This window comes from Microtus pennsylvanicus, chromosome 2 (assembly GCF_037038515.1).
Source record: "Microtus pennsylvanicus isolate mMicPen1 chromosome 2, mMicPen1.hap1, whole genome shotgun sequence".
NCBI lineage: Eukaryota > Metazoa > Chordata > Mammalia > Rodentia > Cricetidae > Microtus > Microtus pennsylvanicus.
In genome coordinates, this window is record NC_134580.1 from 127384441 (window position 1) to 127402719 (window position 18279).

General features: G+C 51.5%; 1 protein-coding gene across 1 annotated transcript in view; it reads left to right on the top strand.

Annotated features, from left to right (window-relative positions):
- The window catches only part of Angpt4 (angiopoietin 4), a 34524-nt gene extending 21448 nt beyond the window's left edge, over positions 1-13076 (top strand). Inside the window, exons 5-9 of the mRNA XM_075962479.1 lie at positions 1620-1735; positions 4069-4170; positions 6544-6710; positions 10685-10815; positions 11879-13076. Of these exons, the coding sequence (XP_075818594.1) occupies positions 1620-1735; positions 4069-4170; positions 6544-6710; positions 10685-10815; positions 11879-12039 (677 nt within the window). The 3' untranslated portion in view covers positions 12040-13076. The remainder of the gene's footprint in view (positions 1-1619; positions 1736-4068; positions 4171-6543; positions 6711-10684; positions 10816-11878) is intronic.
- Positions 13077-18279: the final 5203 nt, after the last annotated feature.

Consider the following 18279-nt stretch of genomic DNA (forward strand, 5'->3'; position numbering starts at 1 on the left):
ACCGGACAGCGTTAGCACCGGGTACACATTCCACCCAACTGTTTCACTGACATATCAGTCCCGTTTTATTTTTATGCTGTCCCCTGAATTATTTTTCTGGACCCCAAGATGCTCTCAGCAGAAGCTGACTTCCTAGGAAACCCTCCAGCACAATGGTTCCAAGTAAAGGCACTGTCCTTGGGCTGCTCTTGTTGCTCACTGAGGAAATGGTCGGTGAGCAGAACCCTGGAGAGAATAGCTAGAGAACCCAGGCCAGCTCCCAGCTCTGCCCTGATGTGTTAGGTACAGCATGTCCTGTCCCTGCTTACCTCTAAGACAATACCTCCCCTGTATTTGTCTGGCCTCCCAATTCCCATGGGCTGTGAGGGTCTGGGGGCTGCTGACATGTTGGCACTGGAGACCCCTGCTCAGGAAACATTCTGGGATTTCATTTATGGTATGGAACGGCCTCCTTCAGATGTCTTCCAATGCCAGAATTTGGGAGCCACCATGCAGGTGTAAGGCCCAAAAGGGAATTCCCGCCCCCAGTAGCAACCTGTCTTTTTATTTGTGTTGATAATCACCCCTCCGCAACTTCAACTCCATCCTTCGGTACCTGCCTCCCAGAGAGATTGGGATCTAGTGGAATCCCATCCCAAGCCTACTACGTGAGACAGACGATTTTTAACTCCCTGTGTGTCCAGAGGGTCATGATAGATTCTAGTCATTAAATTAATAGCCTCCTGGTCTCAAGAACACATTGCTTAGGGAGTAGGCTGGGCCCTTGAAGACAGGAAGAGCAGAGTGAGTGGTCTCTAACTGGGGCTGCAGGGGATCCAGCCTGTCTGTGGGCCACAGGAAAGCCCAGGCTCCACAGGAGGGAGAGGCTGAGAGCCCGTGAGTCAGTCCTCATCCTGTGCTTCACCTTCCTGCCCTGTGATGTAGGAAGTGTCTCAGTGGGTGGCAGGTGTCACCTGCCCTCTCCATGTGCTGGAACCTGGCAGCCCAGCTCCAGTTTGCCTGCTTTGGGCATCCTGCTCCAGCCAATCCACCTAGACAGAGCACTGTGCCACAGCCCTGCAGCCAGGTTTCTCTGGCTGGCATTTGAAGTTGCTGAACCTGCAGAAACCCAGGCTTCTTGCTGTCCATTCCTTCCTCACCCTGTCTGTGCCAGTGTCCCCTGATCTCACAGTGGACACAGATAAACTTTCCTTCGCCCCATCCCCTGCACTGAGAGCTGTTCCTATGTGGGGATATTGATAACATGTTGTTCTCCTCCACAAACCCCCCACCTCATGTGGATGGTCCCAGCTCACCATCTCCTCCCGGAAGAGACCTTCATCTTCCTGTCTCCATACCACCCCAGCCAGAGTGTACACAGAGCAGGCAGGTGTGGCAGCCTGGTCTCCTCTCTCTCCTTGCTCACTTCCAGCTGATGTTTTCTTCTCTCTCCCTTTCTCAGTCTTTCTCTCTCCTTCTCTTCTTCCTTTCCCTCCTTCCTTTATTTTGAAACAAGATCTTATGATCCAAGTAGGTCTCAAATTCAAGAAGCTCCTACCTCTGCTACCCAAGTGCTGGCGTTCCAGATGTGCACTGCCATGCCTGGCCCTCCAGCTGATGTTTGCTTTGTCCCGCTGCAGTCTCCTTAAAGGTCCCTAAGCAGCTGTTCCAGGACTGTGCAGAGATCAAGCGCTCCGGGGCCAATGCCAGCGGCGTCTACACCATCCATGTGACCAACATGACAAAGCCTGTCAAGGTTAGGGGCTCCTGGAGATGGTGCTGAACTGAGGGCTTCTCTGACAGACTCTCCCACCCCACCCACCCCATCAATACTAGGCTTTATCACCATCTGAGAGCCCAGAGAAGGAGGGAGCCCTGCTTCTGGAAACTCTCACCAGGCAGGTTTCTGAGGAAGGGAGGAAGCAGACGTTGACAAAAGCCGGCAGTATAGCCTTTATCACCATCTTCTCCAGAAGCAGGCTTCGAAGCAGAATCTCAGGAAATTGTTCTTTGTTGGTAAAGATGGCCAGCTGCTCATGTAACTGACAGCCCTAGGCACTCCTGTTTGTCTTTGTCCAAGCAAGTTATTCCATTTACACAGTCCAGGAGAAGCAGGAGTTGGGTCTATGAAGCTGGTGATGGGCTGACTGGGGGTGGGGTGCCATCTGGTGAGAGGCTCCAAGGTAGCCCTGAGCTTGACACTCATCCACGATAGAGAGTCAGAGGAAGTACGGATGTCAGGAGCAAGGTTCAGGGCAGGCGAGAGGGAATGGGAGTGGTCCTTTTGCGGTACCAAACTGACTTTTCTGCATATATTGGAGGCAGTAGCCTGGTTTGACCCCAGACTGACTTCTGTGTTTCTCTATAACCTGCCACACTCCCCTCTCCACACAGAGATCAAGCCAAGGAACTTGCCCTGGCAGAATCTAGCTGTTTCTTCACAACACTCTTGCTTCCCTCGCTGTTCACTGCCATCCAGACAGAGCGAGTGTCTCTGGCTTTCCCTTTGCAATGCTGATAAGTCTTCCTTTCCAATGGGTGTTTACCCTGTGGGTGTGAGCCCAGAAATGCCAGCACTTTGAAAGTAAATGTGTCGTGTGAAGTTGAGTAAGTTGTGGTAGAATGTGGGCAGGTGTGAATGGCTGGAATTTGGGACCCCTGATGGAGACACAGGAGCTGGCCTGAAAGGGAAGCCTTCTGAGCTCAGACCTCAGTGTGTCTTTGGTCTTGCTTAGCTGCACACCTCTCTGGGCTTCCTGTACCCTTTGCGCTCACCACAACAGGTGCCCTGCCTTCCCTCCTTCCCTCCCTCTGTGGACCTGCTGAGCCCCACTCCTGCTCGCTCTCTCTCTCTCTCTCTCTCTCTCTCTCTCTCTCTCTCTCTCTCCATCTCTACTTAGAAGCACATCATCATCTGATACCCCCTTCCAGAAGCACCTCTTCCAGGAAGCTTTCCAGGAGTCTCCAGGGACTGTCTCTTGTAGCTACTCAAGCAGTCCCACTCCCAGTAGCCAGCCTGCCCTGTCAGAGCCTCCTTCAGAGCAGCCAACTCTGCGAGTTGATCTATCTATCTCCCATTTACCAATAACACCCATGCTCATTGTTTGATGAACATGGACTGAACCAATTGAAAGAGTGTGTGAGCAAAGTCAGGCTTGAAAGAGTCAGCTGTGCTAGGCTGCAAGCCCTTTGGAAGAAAGGCCCTTGTGTCTTATTCACACATCCAACCCCTGTCTTAAACAGAGGTTAGCATGAAGGCGCTCAGAAGACCTTCATCCAGTCTTTCCATAGGAAGAGCACTTCCGAGTCTACACTGTATCCAAATTCCCTCTGTTTGCTATGGTTCGACCTCATGAGGTCGTGAGCTGAGTACTTGGTTTTCAGCTGGTGGTGCTATTCTGGAAGGTTCCAAAAAGCACAGGCAGTAGAGCCTAGTTGGAAGAAGTCAGTAGGAGCACACCTGTCAAACCTCAGTCCTTCTTCACTCTCTGCTTCCTGTCTACCATGAATTGAAGCAACACACATGCACATAAAACACACAACACACATGCACACATACACACAAGCACATGCACGTGCACATGCGCACACACACATGCACCTGTCGCATTTTGTCCCAGGACAGAATGCCAAGCAATTGTGTCCCTGAAAACACTCTTAAGCCATGAGCAAAATAAGTCCTTCCTCCCTCGAGTTGTTTCTGCCAGGTGTCTAGCATGAACTCTGACCCTGGCTGCACCCCTGCAGTACTAACAACTGAGAAGCACCCCGTGTATGTGCAGCCTCTATTCAGAATGTTTGTGATAGTTTGCATTGTTTGTGGAGAACAGGGACGTGAAGAGGTCACAGTATTATCACCCCCACTTGGCAAACGAGGAGGAGGCTCTGAGAGGGTATCTCTCACCTGCCTCCTTGAGAGATGATGGCAGTTGGGTGGGGAGTCTGGGTCTGTATTTTCCTGATGCCCTTGACCCCAGGTTCACTGCTGCTGGACAGGAACAGAGTTCAGCCGAGTTACTTTTAGGCTGGCTAAGAGTTGGCTGGCAGCGCCTCCAAGAGCTTCCAGCTGTGTTGTGTTTCCCCCGCCAGGTGTTTTGTGACATGGAGACTGATGGAGGCGGCTGGACTCTCATCCAGCGCAGGCAGGATGGAAGCATGAGTTTCCAGAAGAACTGGGAAGAATACAAAGAGGTAATATGCTGTCCCGGGGGCTCCCAGCCCAGAGTTTGGGCAAGGGATGCTGTGGGTGGGGACTGGTACACCCTTACCTCTCCCCAGGGTGAACGCCCTGTTCACCTAAAGTCAACTGTCCTGGCTCATTTGTTTTTCCAAATCCCGGCCTCAAACTGAGTCCTCTTTTGACATTTCTCATGCACCCAAAGAATGTACTTTTATTTTTGTTTTAATATTTGGAAAAGTATCACATGCATGTTGGTAACTCTTTTCAAAGACCCCAAAGGAGGGACTGGAGAGGCAGCTCAGTAGGTGAAATGCTTGCCAGGTGAACACAGGAACCTAAGTTTGATCCCCAGAATCTATATAAGAAAGCCAAGAAGGGTGGCACACACCTGGGGTTCCAGATCTGGAGATGCAGACAGACAGATCTCTGGAGTTCAAGACTCACTAACCTAGTGAACTGTCCAGCTCCAGGCCACTGAGAGATCCTATCTCAAAACAAAGAGGAGAGCACACACACAGACAGCACATGCACACGCACGAACACACATACAACCCACAGCATACACACATAGCACATGCACACAGCACATGTGCACACACGCACATAGCACACATAAACACACATGCACACGCATATGCACACACATACAGCACACATACATACACACGTTCATATACACAAAAATAATGCAAATAATAAAACAGGAAAAAAACTTATCCCATTATCCCTGACTATATGGCTTAAATAGATTTTTTTTGAGACAGTATCTCTTTACATAGTACTGATTTTCCTGGAACTCATTCTGTAGATCAGGCTGGCCTCGAACACACCTGTCTCTGCTTCCTGAGTACAGGATTAAAGGTGCACGCCACTAGCCTCTACAAATTTCTTCATCTTTGTACACATCTGTAACACACCTACAAGACAAATTTCTCTTCCTCCTCCTCCTCCTCCTCCTCCCCCTCCCCCTCTTCCTCCTCTTCCTCCTCTTCTGGATTTCCTGTATTTCAAGTTGACCTCAAAGTCTCTTTGTAGTTGAAGATGACCTCCAGCTTCTGATCCTTCTGTCTCCACCTTCACAATGCTAGGCTTATAGGGGGTGATTAACCAAGGTGGGACTGCTGCCTCAAGGAACACACACGCTGTATAGGATGGCTCAACTGCCTTCCAATTTTACGTTTTCAGCTAAATTTTGAACACAGGATTTTTGGCAAGCTGACTTAAAAGCCCTTAAAGTTTTCAAAAGCAAAAGAAATAGAAAAAGATATTCACAAGGACTCAAGCAATTGGTATCCACCAGCCAGTAGTTGACATTAAGCAGCCAGCAAATCAAGGGCACAAAGTACACTGTGTACCCCTGTCCTTGGTCCTGAGAGAGTTCTCTGCCAAGGTCATCGGTTTCTTGCTACCCTGGAGCTCAGATCACAAAGACACTCTGAGAATGTGTAGCCTTGCATTTCTCTGTTGCTGAAACTGTCGGGTCTCTCTCCAGCCTCTGGGGAAATGTGCTCCTGCCACACTTGCCTGGCAGCTGGCTCAGCCGCTCAGCCATTCCTTCCTGCTGAGGCTTAACCTGCATGCAGCTGAGTCCATAACTAGAAAGCAGAAAGCTCCGCGGATTTTCCCACAGGCTCACCCGTGTGATCTCCATGCACAGCCAAATACCCAACCTCCTGGAAAGTCCCCCTGTGCCTCCTCTCCCTAGCTGTGTCCCCAAAGTAGGGCTATTCCTTTCTTACGTTTATCTTATTGTCTGTGGGTGTGAGTTTACCTGTGTGGAGTACGCACACATGTGGGTTTGTGTTCCCAGTCATGCTAGGAAGCCAGTGGAGGATGTCAGGTGTCCTGCTCTGTAGCGCTCTTCCTCACTCCCTTGAGTCAGGATCTCTTACCTAGAGCTAGACTGGTGGCCAGCAAACGACAGTGATCCTCTTGTCTCTGCATTGTCCAGGGGTGTCGGGGTTTTGAACTCAAGCCCGCATTCTCAAACAGCAAGCCACAGTGATCCTCTTGTCTCTGCAATATCCAGGGGTGTCGGGGGTTCGAACTCAAGCCCGCATTCTTACACAGCATCTGCTCTTCCCCTACTGAGCCATTCCCCCAGCTATTCCTATCTCTGTCACCACGAATGAGTTTTGGGTGTTTCTGCCTTTAGAGGAATGTGATTTCGATTATTTTTAATGGGCTTACATTTCACAAACACTTTATCTTTGTTCCCTGGAGGGATCTCCTGTCCCAGGGCTGTGCACACTGTTCTTATGAACTTGCTCATTAGGCATTGACTTCGGATAAGTGGCCACGGAGCCTGGGCTGGCCCAGCTCCTCAGCCACAGACAGCACCTCCCTCTTCAGCACACAGCCACACTTTCCTCTCCTCCCCACAGGGCTTTGGTAACGTGGCTAGAGAGTACTGGCTGGGCAATGAGGCTGTGCACCACCTCACCAGCAGGACGGCCTATTTGCTGCGTGTGGAGCTACGTGACTGGGAAGGCCTCCAGACCTCCATCGAGTATGAGCATTTCCAGCTGGGCAGTGAGAGGCAGCGGTACAGGTGGGCTTGGGGCCCAGGCTTGTGGGTGGTTCGGGGGCCCAAGGCAAGTGGCTGCAGAGTCGGCACCACGGGTCATTCCCTGGGCGTCTCCTGCTTCCACCATCTGGCCCCTATTTGGGCGCACGTCACGGGATCTGGAGGTGGCTGCTTAGCACTCAGCACATCTCGGCCACTGGGTGGGGTGAAGAGACTGTCAGGGACGCCACCGTGCCTAGAGCAAGAAGGGATCTTCCAAGGTTAGTCAGCCTACTTACAGGCAGCAGGAGCGGGGGTTGACTTCTCAGTCTGTGCCCTGTGGTGAGGTGCGAAAGTCCCCACACTGGGAGAAAGAACACTTCCCAGCACTGCTATCTGCAGCTCTGAATAAAACTTGGGCCCATCCTTGTCTGCATTCTCTGGGCTCCTTAGCAGTGCTGAGCACAGGGGTATGGTCAAGTCATCAGGGTCTCCTGCCCCTCCCTCTGTCTGGTTTAAGGTATGTGATCAGGAAGAGCAGCAGGCATTTCCCAGGCACCTGCTGTGTTCTGGGCACAGTTTAGCTCTCTCCTCAAGCTAGTAAGGTGGACATTACTTTCTATGGCTTGGTGATGAGGGAACTGAATCTTTAAAGTGACAAGTTAGGTGGATCTGGGATTTGAACTTAGTTCTCGCTGTTATCAAACCCACTGTGTCTCCACTGTGATGTCACCTCTCTGGGGCACTCACTGATTTTCAAATGAAGCCAGTATCTTAGCTATCTTTGGATCAGGCTAGAATAAGCTTATGGACTCGCCCACGGGGTTACAAGGGTGTCCCCTGACACCTGGCGCCTCTACAGCTGCAGACAACTTCCACAAAGCTGGGGAGACTCTTATTTCCTCCCAGGGAAATCTCTAAATGACTCTTCACGGAAATGTAGTTCTGAGAACCTTCCCTGGCATCTCTCCCCCATGCTTCCCTTTTCTTATGAAAGGTCCTTGCTTCCTCCAGCCGAGCGGGCCTGCCAGCCTCCCTTGTGGGACCCACCCTGAGGCTTGAGGTGCAGGAGGCAGAGCTGAATGGAGCATCCCTAAGGCTGAGCTGCGCAGGGCTGAACCAGGAGCTCCAGATCCTCAGGGCTTTCCAGGGGAAACTTGGCATGCCCTGCGTGTGCCTACTGATGCCGCTGACCTGTAAAGAAAAGCCGTGTCCCACCTGCACCCCTTTCTGAGTGACTCTGAACATACTTCCCTACCCAGCTCAGGGGGTATGGGCTCAAATGTGGGGTTCCACCTAAAGCACCCTCACAGTACCTGGCAGGTAAATGGTGTTGTAACAGCTGTTCCTGTTGGCAGCCCTCATGTGCCATTGGCCTGCTCTGTGAGAGCCAGAGTCTGGCATCATAACCTGTGGTAAAGCTCCTAGCAGACAGTGAGTGCTGGGTAAATGCTTGATTCAAAGGCGGAACTCCACCACCCCAACATCTGTCTAACAGTGTAGGTGGTTCACATTTACCATACAAAGTTGTGCTCAGGTCTCCGCCCTCCTGAAGTTCTTACATGTAAACTGGGTGCTTTATATATCTCCGGCTTTGCCTCTGAACCATGGAGAGCTCCCTACTACTGGCTCTCAAAGAGCAACATGTACTTAATAGCTGCAGAGCCCTAATGACAGGGTATTGAAACTTGCCCTGTGTCAGGCATGTGCTGGTCACTTAGGAAAGACTCCGGCCTGGACCAACTTCCTCAAAGTTGCTCATATCCCAGTGTGGTGATGGTGTTGTGGGGGATAAACATGTCCACAGGCAACCCACTTCCTCCAGAGAGGCAGTAGCTGGCAGGGACAATATCCAGGGCCATAGAGATCCTGTACACTCAAAGAGGTTTTCTAGGAGAGGAAAGGTTTGTGGCAAATTAGTCTCTTTTGGAGGGGAATCCCAGAAAATGAGATTTTCTCCAAAACAGCAGAGAGGGATGGAGAGATAGCTTAGTCAATAGAGCCCCTGCCTTTCCTGCATAAGGACCCAAGTTCAATCTCCAGAACCCAAATTTTTAAAGCCAGGCATGATGGCACATGCTTATATGCCCAGTGCTGGAGAAAAAGTCAAAAGGATCACTGAAGCTCACAGAGCTAATGAAATAAATACCCTGTTTCAAAAAATAAAACGTCTAAGGAAGGACACCCGAGATTGTCCTCTGGCCTCCATGTGCACACAAACATATATGTGCACTTGTACACACACACAAAGACATCTACACACACACACACACACACACATTTGAAAAAGGCAAAGAGTTGACATCCCGCTGGGTTACACATTCCCCAAGCCCGAATAAGATGTTCACTAGGGCTTCTGAGGCCAGGAAGACTTAGGGTAGGCATGGGGGTCCTAGAAACTACTGAAAGGTCTGAAAACTACCAAAGGAGGAGCAGGGGAAAAGGATGACCACTTGCACTGGAACCCAGGTCAGCAGCTAAGGTGGGAGGACCCGCAGGAGAGCCCAGAGGGATGAAAGGGCTAGCAGCAACAGGCAGGAGGCGCCCTTGTATGTCAGATGCAGGGACAGGACTGCTCAGAACATAGTGGGACACCCTTCATGCTCTCATTTTGGGGATTCACTAGAGACTCAAGCATCTGGGTTTCTTCAGACACATGTAATCAAAGTGAGGTTTTCCGGACACTGAGGTAGAGGTACCCAGAGAATTATTGACTCCCATTCTGGTTCCCAGAAAGAAGAGGGACATCCCCAAGTTTAATGGCCAGAGGAAGAAGCCAGAGCCTATCAGTGGGTGGGCAACCTGTGAGTCTCCACCCTGGAGCCCCTAGCCGGTCACACCTCTGTACAACACTGGTCCCTGGAGCTAGAGTAACATGGTTAAGGGCCTTCGTGGCTGGTTATGAATACCCTGCCTTGCCACAGAAAGATAGAGCCTGTGAATGAGAGGCATGGATTGAGTCAAGCTGCCCTGGCTGTTCCCTCCATCTGCTTCCCTCTAGTACAGAAGCATCTTAGTGGTTCTCAAGTCAGCTCCTGCCTCAGCTGCTCAAGCAAGCTTCCCCTCATTTTTTCAGTCAGGCTGACCTGTCCCCAGGACTAAATCACTAGTCTTGAATGTATGGAGCTCTCACCAACGGCCCCCCAACCCCTCAGCACACTTTGCCTGCTGATGTCACTAAATCACAAGGTGAACAAAGTCACAGTAAGTCTCTTGTCACCATTTACATAAAAAGTGAAGACGCCCAGTCTCAGTGGGGTGAAGATGCCTTCCCAAAGTCAGGTAGTGACCAACTGGCCATGCTGGGGTTTGAATCCAGGCACTGTGTCCTACCCCATTCCCATGGCTATTATTACACTGTAGGCTTTGGCATAGTTACCAGGGATAGAGAGTCTGGCAAAGAATCAAAAGCCCTCTGTCCCCTAGCTGGGGGTTTCCTGAGTGTTGATCCATGGGGGCTGGTGTGTCCTGTCCAGGAAAGGCTTTCAGGAAGAGGTGTGGGATAGAAAGGCTGCGGTACACGGAGGTTGCTGGGCTGTCAGTTGGTGGGCAAAGGATGTAACCGTGCCCATACCAGGCCACTCCAGACAAGAGTCTAGCTCTGATGGCTACTGATTCTGAGAACTGAACATCTTCCTTTGGCTCTTGCTTCCCCACATCCTCATGTAGAACAAAGTATTGTGAGATTTAAATGAAAACAAGTTGGCTCTCTCAAGACACTGTAACAATGTCTGGCCCAGGGCGGATGCTCAAAAGGCTGCTAGCTGCTGTCCTTATTCTGTGCCTCCCACCCAGAGCTCTTTAGGACTCAAATTCAGCAAATAAGGAAGAGCCAGCAGCAGTAAGTGCTGTGACCCCAGAGTAGCAAGTGAGGAGGGACAATGGCCTGGTCATCCGAGCTGGCTGTTTCCCCTGCAGAAACATCAGGAAGGAAACTTTGCCAGAACAAAACTCTTTGGAGAACACCAACCTGACTCTGCACCTCTTTCTTACCCTACTCCCTTCTCCCGGGCCTCTAGCTTCTCTGTAAATGCAAGCAGCAGCTCATCAGGGTTCAAGAACAGCCTGGCTCCGCAGGGCACCAAGTTCAGCACCAGCGACATGGACAATGATAACTGCATGTGCAAATGTGCTCAGATGATGTCTGGAGGTGGGTGTGCTCAGATGACGTCTGGAGGTGGGTGTGCTCAGATGATGTCTGGAGGTGGAGGAGGGTATTTCCAGATGATGTCTGGGGGTGGGGGTATCCAGATGACGTCTGCTCAGATGACATCTGGAGGTGGAGGAGGATATGTCCAGATGATGTCTGGAGGTGGGTGTGTCCAGATGATGCCTGGGGGTAGATGTACCCAGATAACATCTCAAGGGGGGAAGGGTATGTTCAGATGCTATCTGGAGGTGGGCATTCCTGGTGAGGCTCTAGCCAACCCTCCCTCTTTCAGATCATTAGAGTCCCCATGGGTACTTCTATAGCAACACCCCTAGAATTCCTTAGGGATTAGCTGGGAGGCACCAAGAGTAGCTCAAGGAAAGCACAATGCCCATCCATGCCACTCTCTTGTCTGAGGATTTCCCCACTCCCCCAGGCCAGATGGAAACAGCATCGGGGAGACTAGAGGCAAGAACGGCAGGTCCATTCCACACGTCTATGTCAGACAGGGCTCTGGTAGGGACAAAAATCAGAGGACGGAGATGGGAAGGGGAAAAACAGATAGAAGAGCCTCAAGTCATAGAGACAAGGGCCAGAGGAGGCCAAGAGTGACACAAAGTGGTAGAGGCAGAGAGGTGCAGGTGACCGCAGACTGAGGGAGGAGACAGACAGGAGGTGTGCGGAGTGCACTGGAGACAGAGCCCCAGGGGAAGGACAGAAACCACACGAGCCCGATGACACAGACAGAGGACACAGAGAGGGACATCCACAAACAGAGCCCTCTAGAGAGAACAACAGGAAGGTGTGATAGAGCATGGTAGGAACTCATCAAGGGAAGAAGAGGGGATAGGGTGTCAGAAGAGAGCAGGAAGTCACAGAAGAGCCTGAGCCGTGGCCACAGCCTCTGCTGACCTCCAAAGCTCCGGCTTCACCTCTGTTCATACCCAGTCCATGACCTCCAGCAAGCCAGTACCCCAAGATGACAGCCCACCAGCCCTACTCTCCTAGAATCTAGGCCAACACATCCCACCTCCTCCAAACTCTGTCCTCCCTCTTCCACTAGGGTGGTGGTTTGATGCCTGTGGCCTCTCCAACCTCAATGGCATCTACTATCCAGTTCGTCAACACTTGCACAAGCTCAATGGCATCCGCTGGCACTACTTCCGGGGCCCCAGCTACTCATTGCAAAGCACACGCATGATGCTGCGGCCAATGGGTGCCTGACACACAGCCCTGCAGAGACTGATGCCATGGGAGGACGCTCAACCCAGCCGGCTCTGTGCAAGCTCGGCCCCGCCCAGAAATCAGTGCCCAGGGCTCATCCTTGACATTCTAGGACATCAGAGCCAGCTCACCTTGCCCCCAAATTACAAAGAGTCGCCTGCCTCCCTGTGGCCTCCATTGTGAAGTGCTGGGTGCCTGAGGCACTATACACTACTTCCTCCCACCACCTACAGGGACTCGCCACAACCAGAGGAAAACTGAACTTGACCCCTCAGAGGGCAGGGTTACAGCAGATGGGAAAAGCTTGCAGACTGGGGGTGCCCTCCTCCTCTGTTCCCCTTCTCCAATTCCAAGTTTCTCCAGCCTTGAGATGACTGCAGACTTTCTTTCCAAGGCTTAGACACTGTTCCAACTCCCCTACCCACACCCCCAGTGCTAGCCATTATTTCTCAGTGTTCCATGACTCCTGGACTTCAATGGCTAACCGTCAGACCTGGTTTCTCAGAAGGTTCTAGAAGGACGAGAGGTATCTTTTGACTCCAGCGTGCCCTAGAGTGTGTTCCACAGGTAATAACCAAGGCTTCTCTCTAAAGTACGTAGGAGGAAGTGAGAGAACCAGCAGGTCAAATAAAAGGAATAGGTTTCCTTAACTGCATTACTTGTCAGAATCTTGTGTTCCCAAGCCTTGTGGCCACCCATGAAGGGGTAGGGGAAGCAGCTTTCTCCAAATGTACTTATTTGAAAATAAGGGCTGGCAAGATGGCTCCATTGGTAAAAATTCTTACCTTGCAAATATGAGGACCCAAGTTCGGGCTCCCAGCACCCACGTAGAAAGCCAAGTGTGGCCATGAGGACCTGTACTCAGCACGAGGGAGGCAGAGATCAGTGACTCTCTGGAGCTTGCTGGCCAGCCAACCTAGCTGAACCAGTGAAAGAAAAAATTAAGGTGGAGAAGCAGCTGAGGAAGACCTGAGTTGACCTCTGGCCTCCACATGTATGTTTGTTTGTTTGTTTTTAAATAAAGTCATATTCTTTCTATCTCAGGGCCATGAGTTCCCTTGGAAAAGCTGGCCCTTACCTGACATGGGGAGGGTCCCTAGGGACAAGTTCTCCACTTCACTGCCCCACCTTCGCTGACTACAAGGACCATCGGGAGGCCTCAGACGACCCCTAAAATACAACTAGCAGGAACCTTGTATTAAAATAGACACATGCCGTTAAAGACGGTTCAAGAACAGAGACCCTCTCTGTGCTAGGAGTTCATCTCCTCCAGGATTCCTTCCGACCCCAAGAAACTGCCCTTGGGGCTCCTCAGCCACACTGGCTCACTCCGGCAACTGTCAGGCCTGACATCAGTGCCAAGGGATCCTTCCTGCCTCGTCCAACACAGCGGTGCCCCTCTGTCTCCAGAGGAGATGAGGCCTCAGCAGTCACAGCGCCCCCATGGCCTCTAAGATGCTCTAACTGGAAAGGGGACACACAGCGTGCTTTTGCCTGGTGTTTCACTGTGCCCCCTTCCACAGTCCTCACAGAGCTGTTAACACCCCTGACACCCAGCCCAGCCAGGAATCACTTTTCTGAGTTCTCCCGGGCAAGGTAGGTCTGCAGGGATAGGCTCCATCCTCCCTGGAGTCCAACAATGCAGGGGCATCTCTGGCCGAACCAGAAAAGATCTAGGAACAGGCTGCTGCACAGAAAGCTCAAATCATCTTACTCCGCATTTACCCAGCAGAATTTTACTTAGCACCTACTGTATGAGACTGGGAAAGGTAAGGGAGAGGGTCAAACTGGCTCTGAGACCCTAAGCCAGTGGTTCAGCTTCCCATGGCCTTTATTTTCCTGCCCGAGAAATGGACCCAGTAATGTTCCTTTCCAGCTGTGCTGTACTATGGAGGAACGACGCCACACGTAACATGTCCTGGTCTCCTGGCAGAATGTTAGTTCCTGAGCTGAGGAGATGACCTTGTCAGTAAAGTGCCCATGTGGACACATCATGAGAAACTGAGCTTAATCTCCAGAACCCATGTGAGAAGATGGGCGCAGTGGCTGCTCCTGTCATCCCAGTGCTGAGGAGGCAGAGACAGGTGGGTCCCTGGGGCTCACTGGAGAGTCAGTCTGTGTAAGCATCAGATCTGAGTGAAAGACAAAAAGGGTAGCCCCTAAAAAATGACATCTGAGGTTGACCTCTGCCATACACACACACACACACACACACACACACACACACACACACACCCCACACTAGTTCCCCAAAAGGCCAAAGGACAGAGGAAGGCTACCTCTTTCCAGTGTGTGCTACTACTCCTGATCCCAGCAAGCAGGGAGCATCCGGATCAGAGATGCAGATGTGGTTCTGAAGAGCCCTGGTCCTCTCTGAGCATCAGTGTCTCGTGAAGCACCCACCAACAGCCCGAGGATGGCAGCGCTAGCTCACCACAGCTGCTGAAGAGCCCTGGTCCTCTCTGAGCATCAGTGTCTCGTGAAGCACCCACCAACAGTCCGAGGACGGCAGCTCTGGCTCACCACAGCTGCTGAAGGAACCCCGCAGGGACAGAGGTGACTTGGGGATCAGGCTCCATCTCCTGGGGCTGCAGTTCCTCGGAACTGGATCGGGGATATTTGTTCCTGAAATTCCTACCCAAAATCTTTGTCACCTCTTCTTGCCTCAGCTCAGAGTCCTTCCACGTCTGAGGTGGAGGGAGAGAGCTTTGTCTAGGTGCATAACCTCTCACTCCGGCACACATGCAGCCCTGAGCTGCCCCCTTCCTTGAGCTCTGTGGAGACACGTGGCCACCTACCATAAAAATGCTAACGTGTTGTCCTTGCTGCGCACCACAAGAGCTAAAGGAACTTTCTAGAAAGACCTCCAAGACCAGCTTGCCCTCACTGGTGCCTGGGGAGTCCTGGTAGGTCCTGGTGGAGCCAGCCAGGCAGCACACACTGTTCCTAAGAGCACCGTGTGGGACCAGAAAAGGCTGTTTCTATACTGGAGTTCACTGTGTTCATGCCAGGGACCTAACAAGGGGCAACAGTTAAGGTGGCCCTTGGAGGAGCAAGATAGGAAGCAGGCAGCCCTCGTGGAAGGGTTCAGGAATGGAGACTTCTCTGGGTTTTCCTTCCCATCACAGGCTGTAAGCCTTTGCTTCGCTTGTAAAGATGCTTTGGAAGGCAGGCATTGTTGCCTTGGCAACAGTAGCAGCCTCTTTAGCGGAGCAGCTTTTCAGCATTGAACCAGCATTGGACATCAGTGTTCACACATTCTTTCACGGGTGAACTCACTTGCACAGCTGTGATTGGTTGAAGACCCACCTGGACCAAGGCCTGGCTGGGTGGTGGGGCTGGGGCAGTGTGTGAACAGATGTCTACAGCCCACCCCGCTGAACTGAACAGACTTAGGGGAGACGGCAAAGGAGCAAATTAAATGTAGTCAAGATTAAGTGAATAAAGAATACACCACAAAATGTAGACAATACACAGGACAGACCAGAGAGAATTGCAGAGAAAACAACTCAGGGACTTCTAAGGAGACATAGGTGTGTGTGTGTGTGTGTGTGTGTGTGTGTGTGTGTGTGTGTGTGTGTGTTCCCTTTCATGTGTGTGTGTTGGGAAGGCCAGAGGATGACATCAGGTGTCTCCTTCAACACTCTCCACACTGTTTTGAGACAGGGTCTCTCACTGAACCTGGAGCTCCCAGACTGACTGGACAATTAGCACCAGGAATCTTTCTGTCTCTGCCTTGCCAGTGCTGGAATAACAGACGTGCACCACCATGTCAAGCTCTCAATGTGGTGGTGATCTGAACTCAGACCCTTATATTTATATATCAAACACCTTACTGACTGAGCCATCTCCCCAGCCCTAAGGAGATGATCTTTTTCTTCTTCTTCCTCCTCCTCCTTCTCCTTCTTTCTTCTTCTCCTTCTCCTCCTCCTCCTCCTTGTTCTCCTCCTTCTCCTCCTTCTTCTCCTCTCTCTCTCCTCCTCCTCTTCTTCTTCCTCTTCCTCTTCCTCTTCTTCTTCTTCTTCTTCTTCTTCTTCTCCTTCTCCTTCTCTTTCTCCTCCTCCTCCTTCTTCTTCTCCTCCTTCTTCTCCTCTCTCTCTCCTCCTCCTCTTCTTCTTCCTCTTCCTCTTCCTCTTCCTCTTCCTCTTCCTCTTCCTCTTCTTCTTCTTCTTCTTCTTCTTCTTCTTCTTCTTCTTCTTCTTCTTCTTTTTTCTTCTCCTTCTTCTTCTCCTCTTTCTCCTCCTTCTTCTCCTCTTTCTCTCCTCCTCCTCCTCCTCCTTCTCCTCCCTCATGCAAGGGGCTACAGGGACACTGTAGACCCAACCCAGCTGCTCCAGAGCAGATCCTGTCTCCTTCCCATTGCCCTGTGACCTGCTGAAAGGGACACAATTGAACACTGGGTGTTTCCTGGACGCTTTCAACCAGCACTGGAACTTACCACAGAAAACAAAATTCACTGCCGGGCCCTCTTGCCTCACAAGAGATTGGGTCTTTGTTTGGATTTCTGACTTTCTGACTGTCCTGTCATGGTTTCAGGACACACAGGAACACACCAGGCAGGAATTCTGCTACTGCACTATGTTCCCAGCCCTAGCTGGGCAGCCTCTGTGTTGATTCTGGTCTGGGAGCAGGGGAGGGTTGTGGGATCCTGAGTGCCTCCTGGCTGGTCCAGTTCTTTCCTGGGTGGCCAGTACCTGCCCTGTTCCCATCCAGGATCTGGGAGCCATTGTGCCTTGGGATAGAGTAGATTAAGAAAACAGTGCGCTAGGACCCACACCGAGATGCAGTTGGTGACCACTGTGCTAAGGACGGTCTAGGTGCAGCTGTGTTTCCCCCATCATCGCCTTCTTCTTGCTCATTGTCACTACTGAATCTCAGATATGGGCCTCAAATGCTCTTGGGCCCATTTCAAGCACAGAAGCCAATCCAGGAACCTGCTCTTCCCCTGCTGTTTGGGAAAGGACTTCAGGGCTCCATGGGAACACAGTTTGAGAATGAGCCCAATAGAAAGGTCAAAGATTATCTAACACCCCTACCTCTGTGTCCCTGGGCCTAAGGGACACAGGAATCAGAGGGCAGAAGGCACATTAGCCTCTGAGAAGCATCAGGAGGAAATGAGTGAATGCTGGTCAATTCAGTGGAAGGGGTGCCCATGGTAGGAGGCTTGGAGTAGCACCCAGGGTCCTGGGAACTTTAGCCTCCCAACCTCCATGAGGGCTGCCGCTGTGATCAGTTTGCAGAACCCCCATCAGGTCATGCAGCGTGCTTACACTTTTCCCTAAGTGTGCCTCTATATAACAGCAGGCATGTGAGGAGGAGAGACCAGATGTATTCACACACACTGAAACTGAAAAGAAAGCCGTGCTGGGGAAAACACGACTTTGTAGAGGAATTCTGAGGCAGTTACACTCTATATGCCTTTCCCAGTGACGTGGGTATCCCAGCTTCTAGGATCCTCCCGATACCTCATGGACACACTGTGCTTCTGGTAAGAAAAGACTGGCTTCAACCCAGATGAATAAATTATACTGTTTGTGCATATCCCAGAACTCCTGTCTTAGCAGCAAGAGCAAGCACTCTGTATCCTGTCCCACTGATGGGTTCCGTGGTAAGGAGAGCCCATGGGCTCCAGCACAGCAGCCTCGGCCTAGGTGGCCACCACACACTACCCTGTGCTTGACTTGGGTCTCGCCAAGTGTCCAGGCACACGAGCTCCCCACAATTCTATGCTGGCGGGGAATCGTGCTCACCACCTGTGAGCTGCAGGCACCCACTTAACGCCTCCCGCGCACATCACGTCACCTGATCAGACCTCACTTCTGACATCAGGTTCAAATATAAGAATTTTCCACATGATGACAAGAGAGCCTTAAAACAAGAGAACGGCCCTTCCTGCCTGGTGCAAGGCCAGGGATCATGGAGGTCCCTAGCTGGCAGAGCTGATCTAGCGAGAAAATGGAGGGCAAGAGAGGATGCACGTATGTCCGCCGCAGTGTCTCGTCAGAGCAGTTTAAATGAGGTAAAAATCCATCTCTCATGTAAGGTGGGCAAAGGTTGACAGGTCACCTCCTCCATGAAAAGAACCCCAAACCTTTACAGCTGTTTTGTCTCGTGCTGGGCTCCAACCATCACACTGTACCCCACATAAAAGGGAAAGGGCAGTGCCAAGGGCACACAGCACCATCAAAGGAGATACCATTTTGTGATTGATGAACTGGACAGAAACAAGTCCTCTCTGTC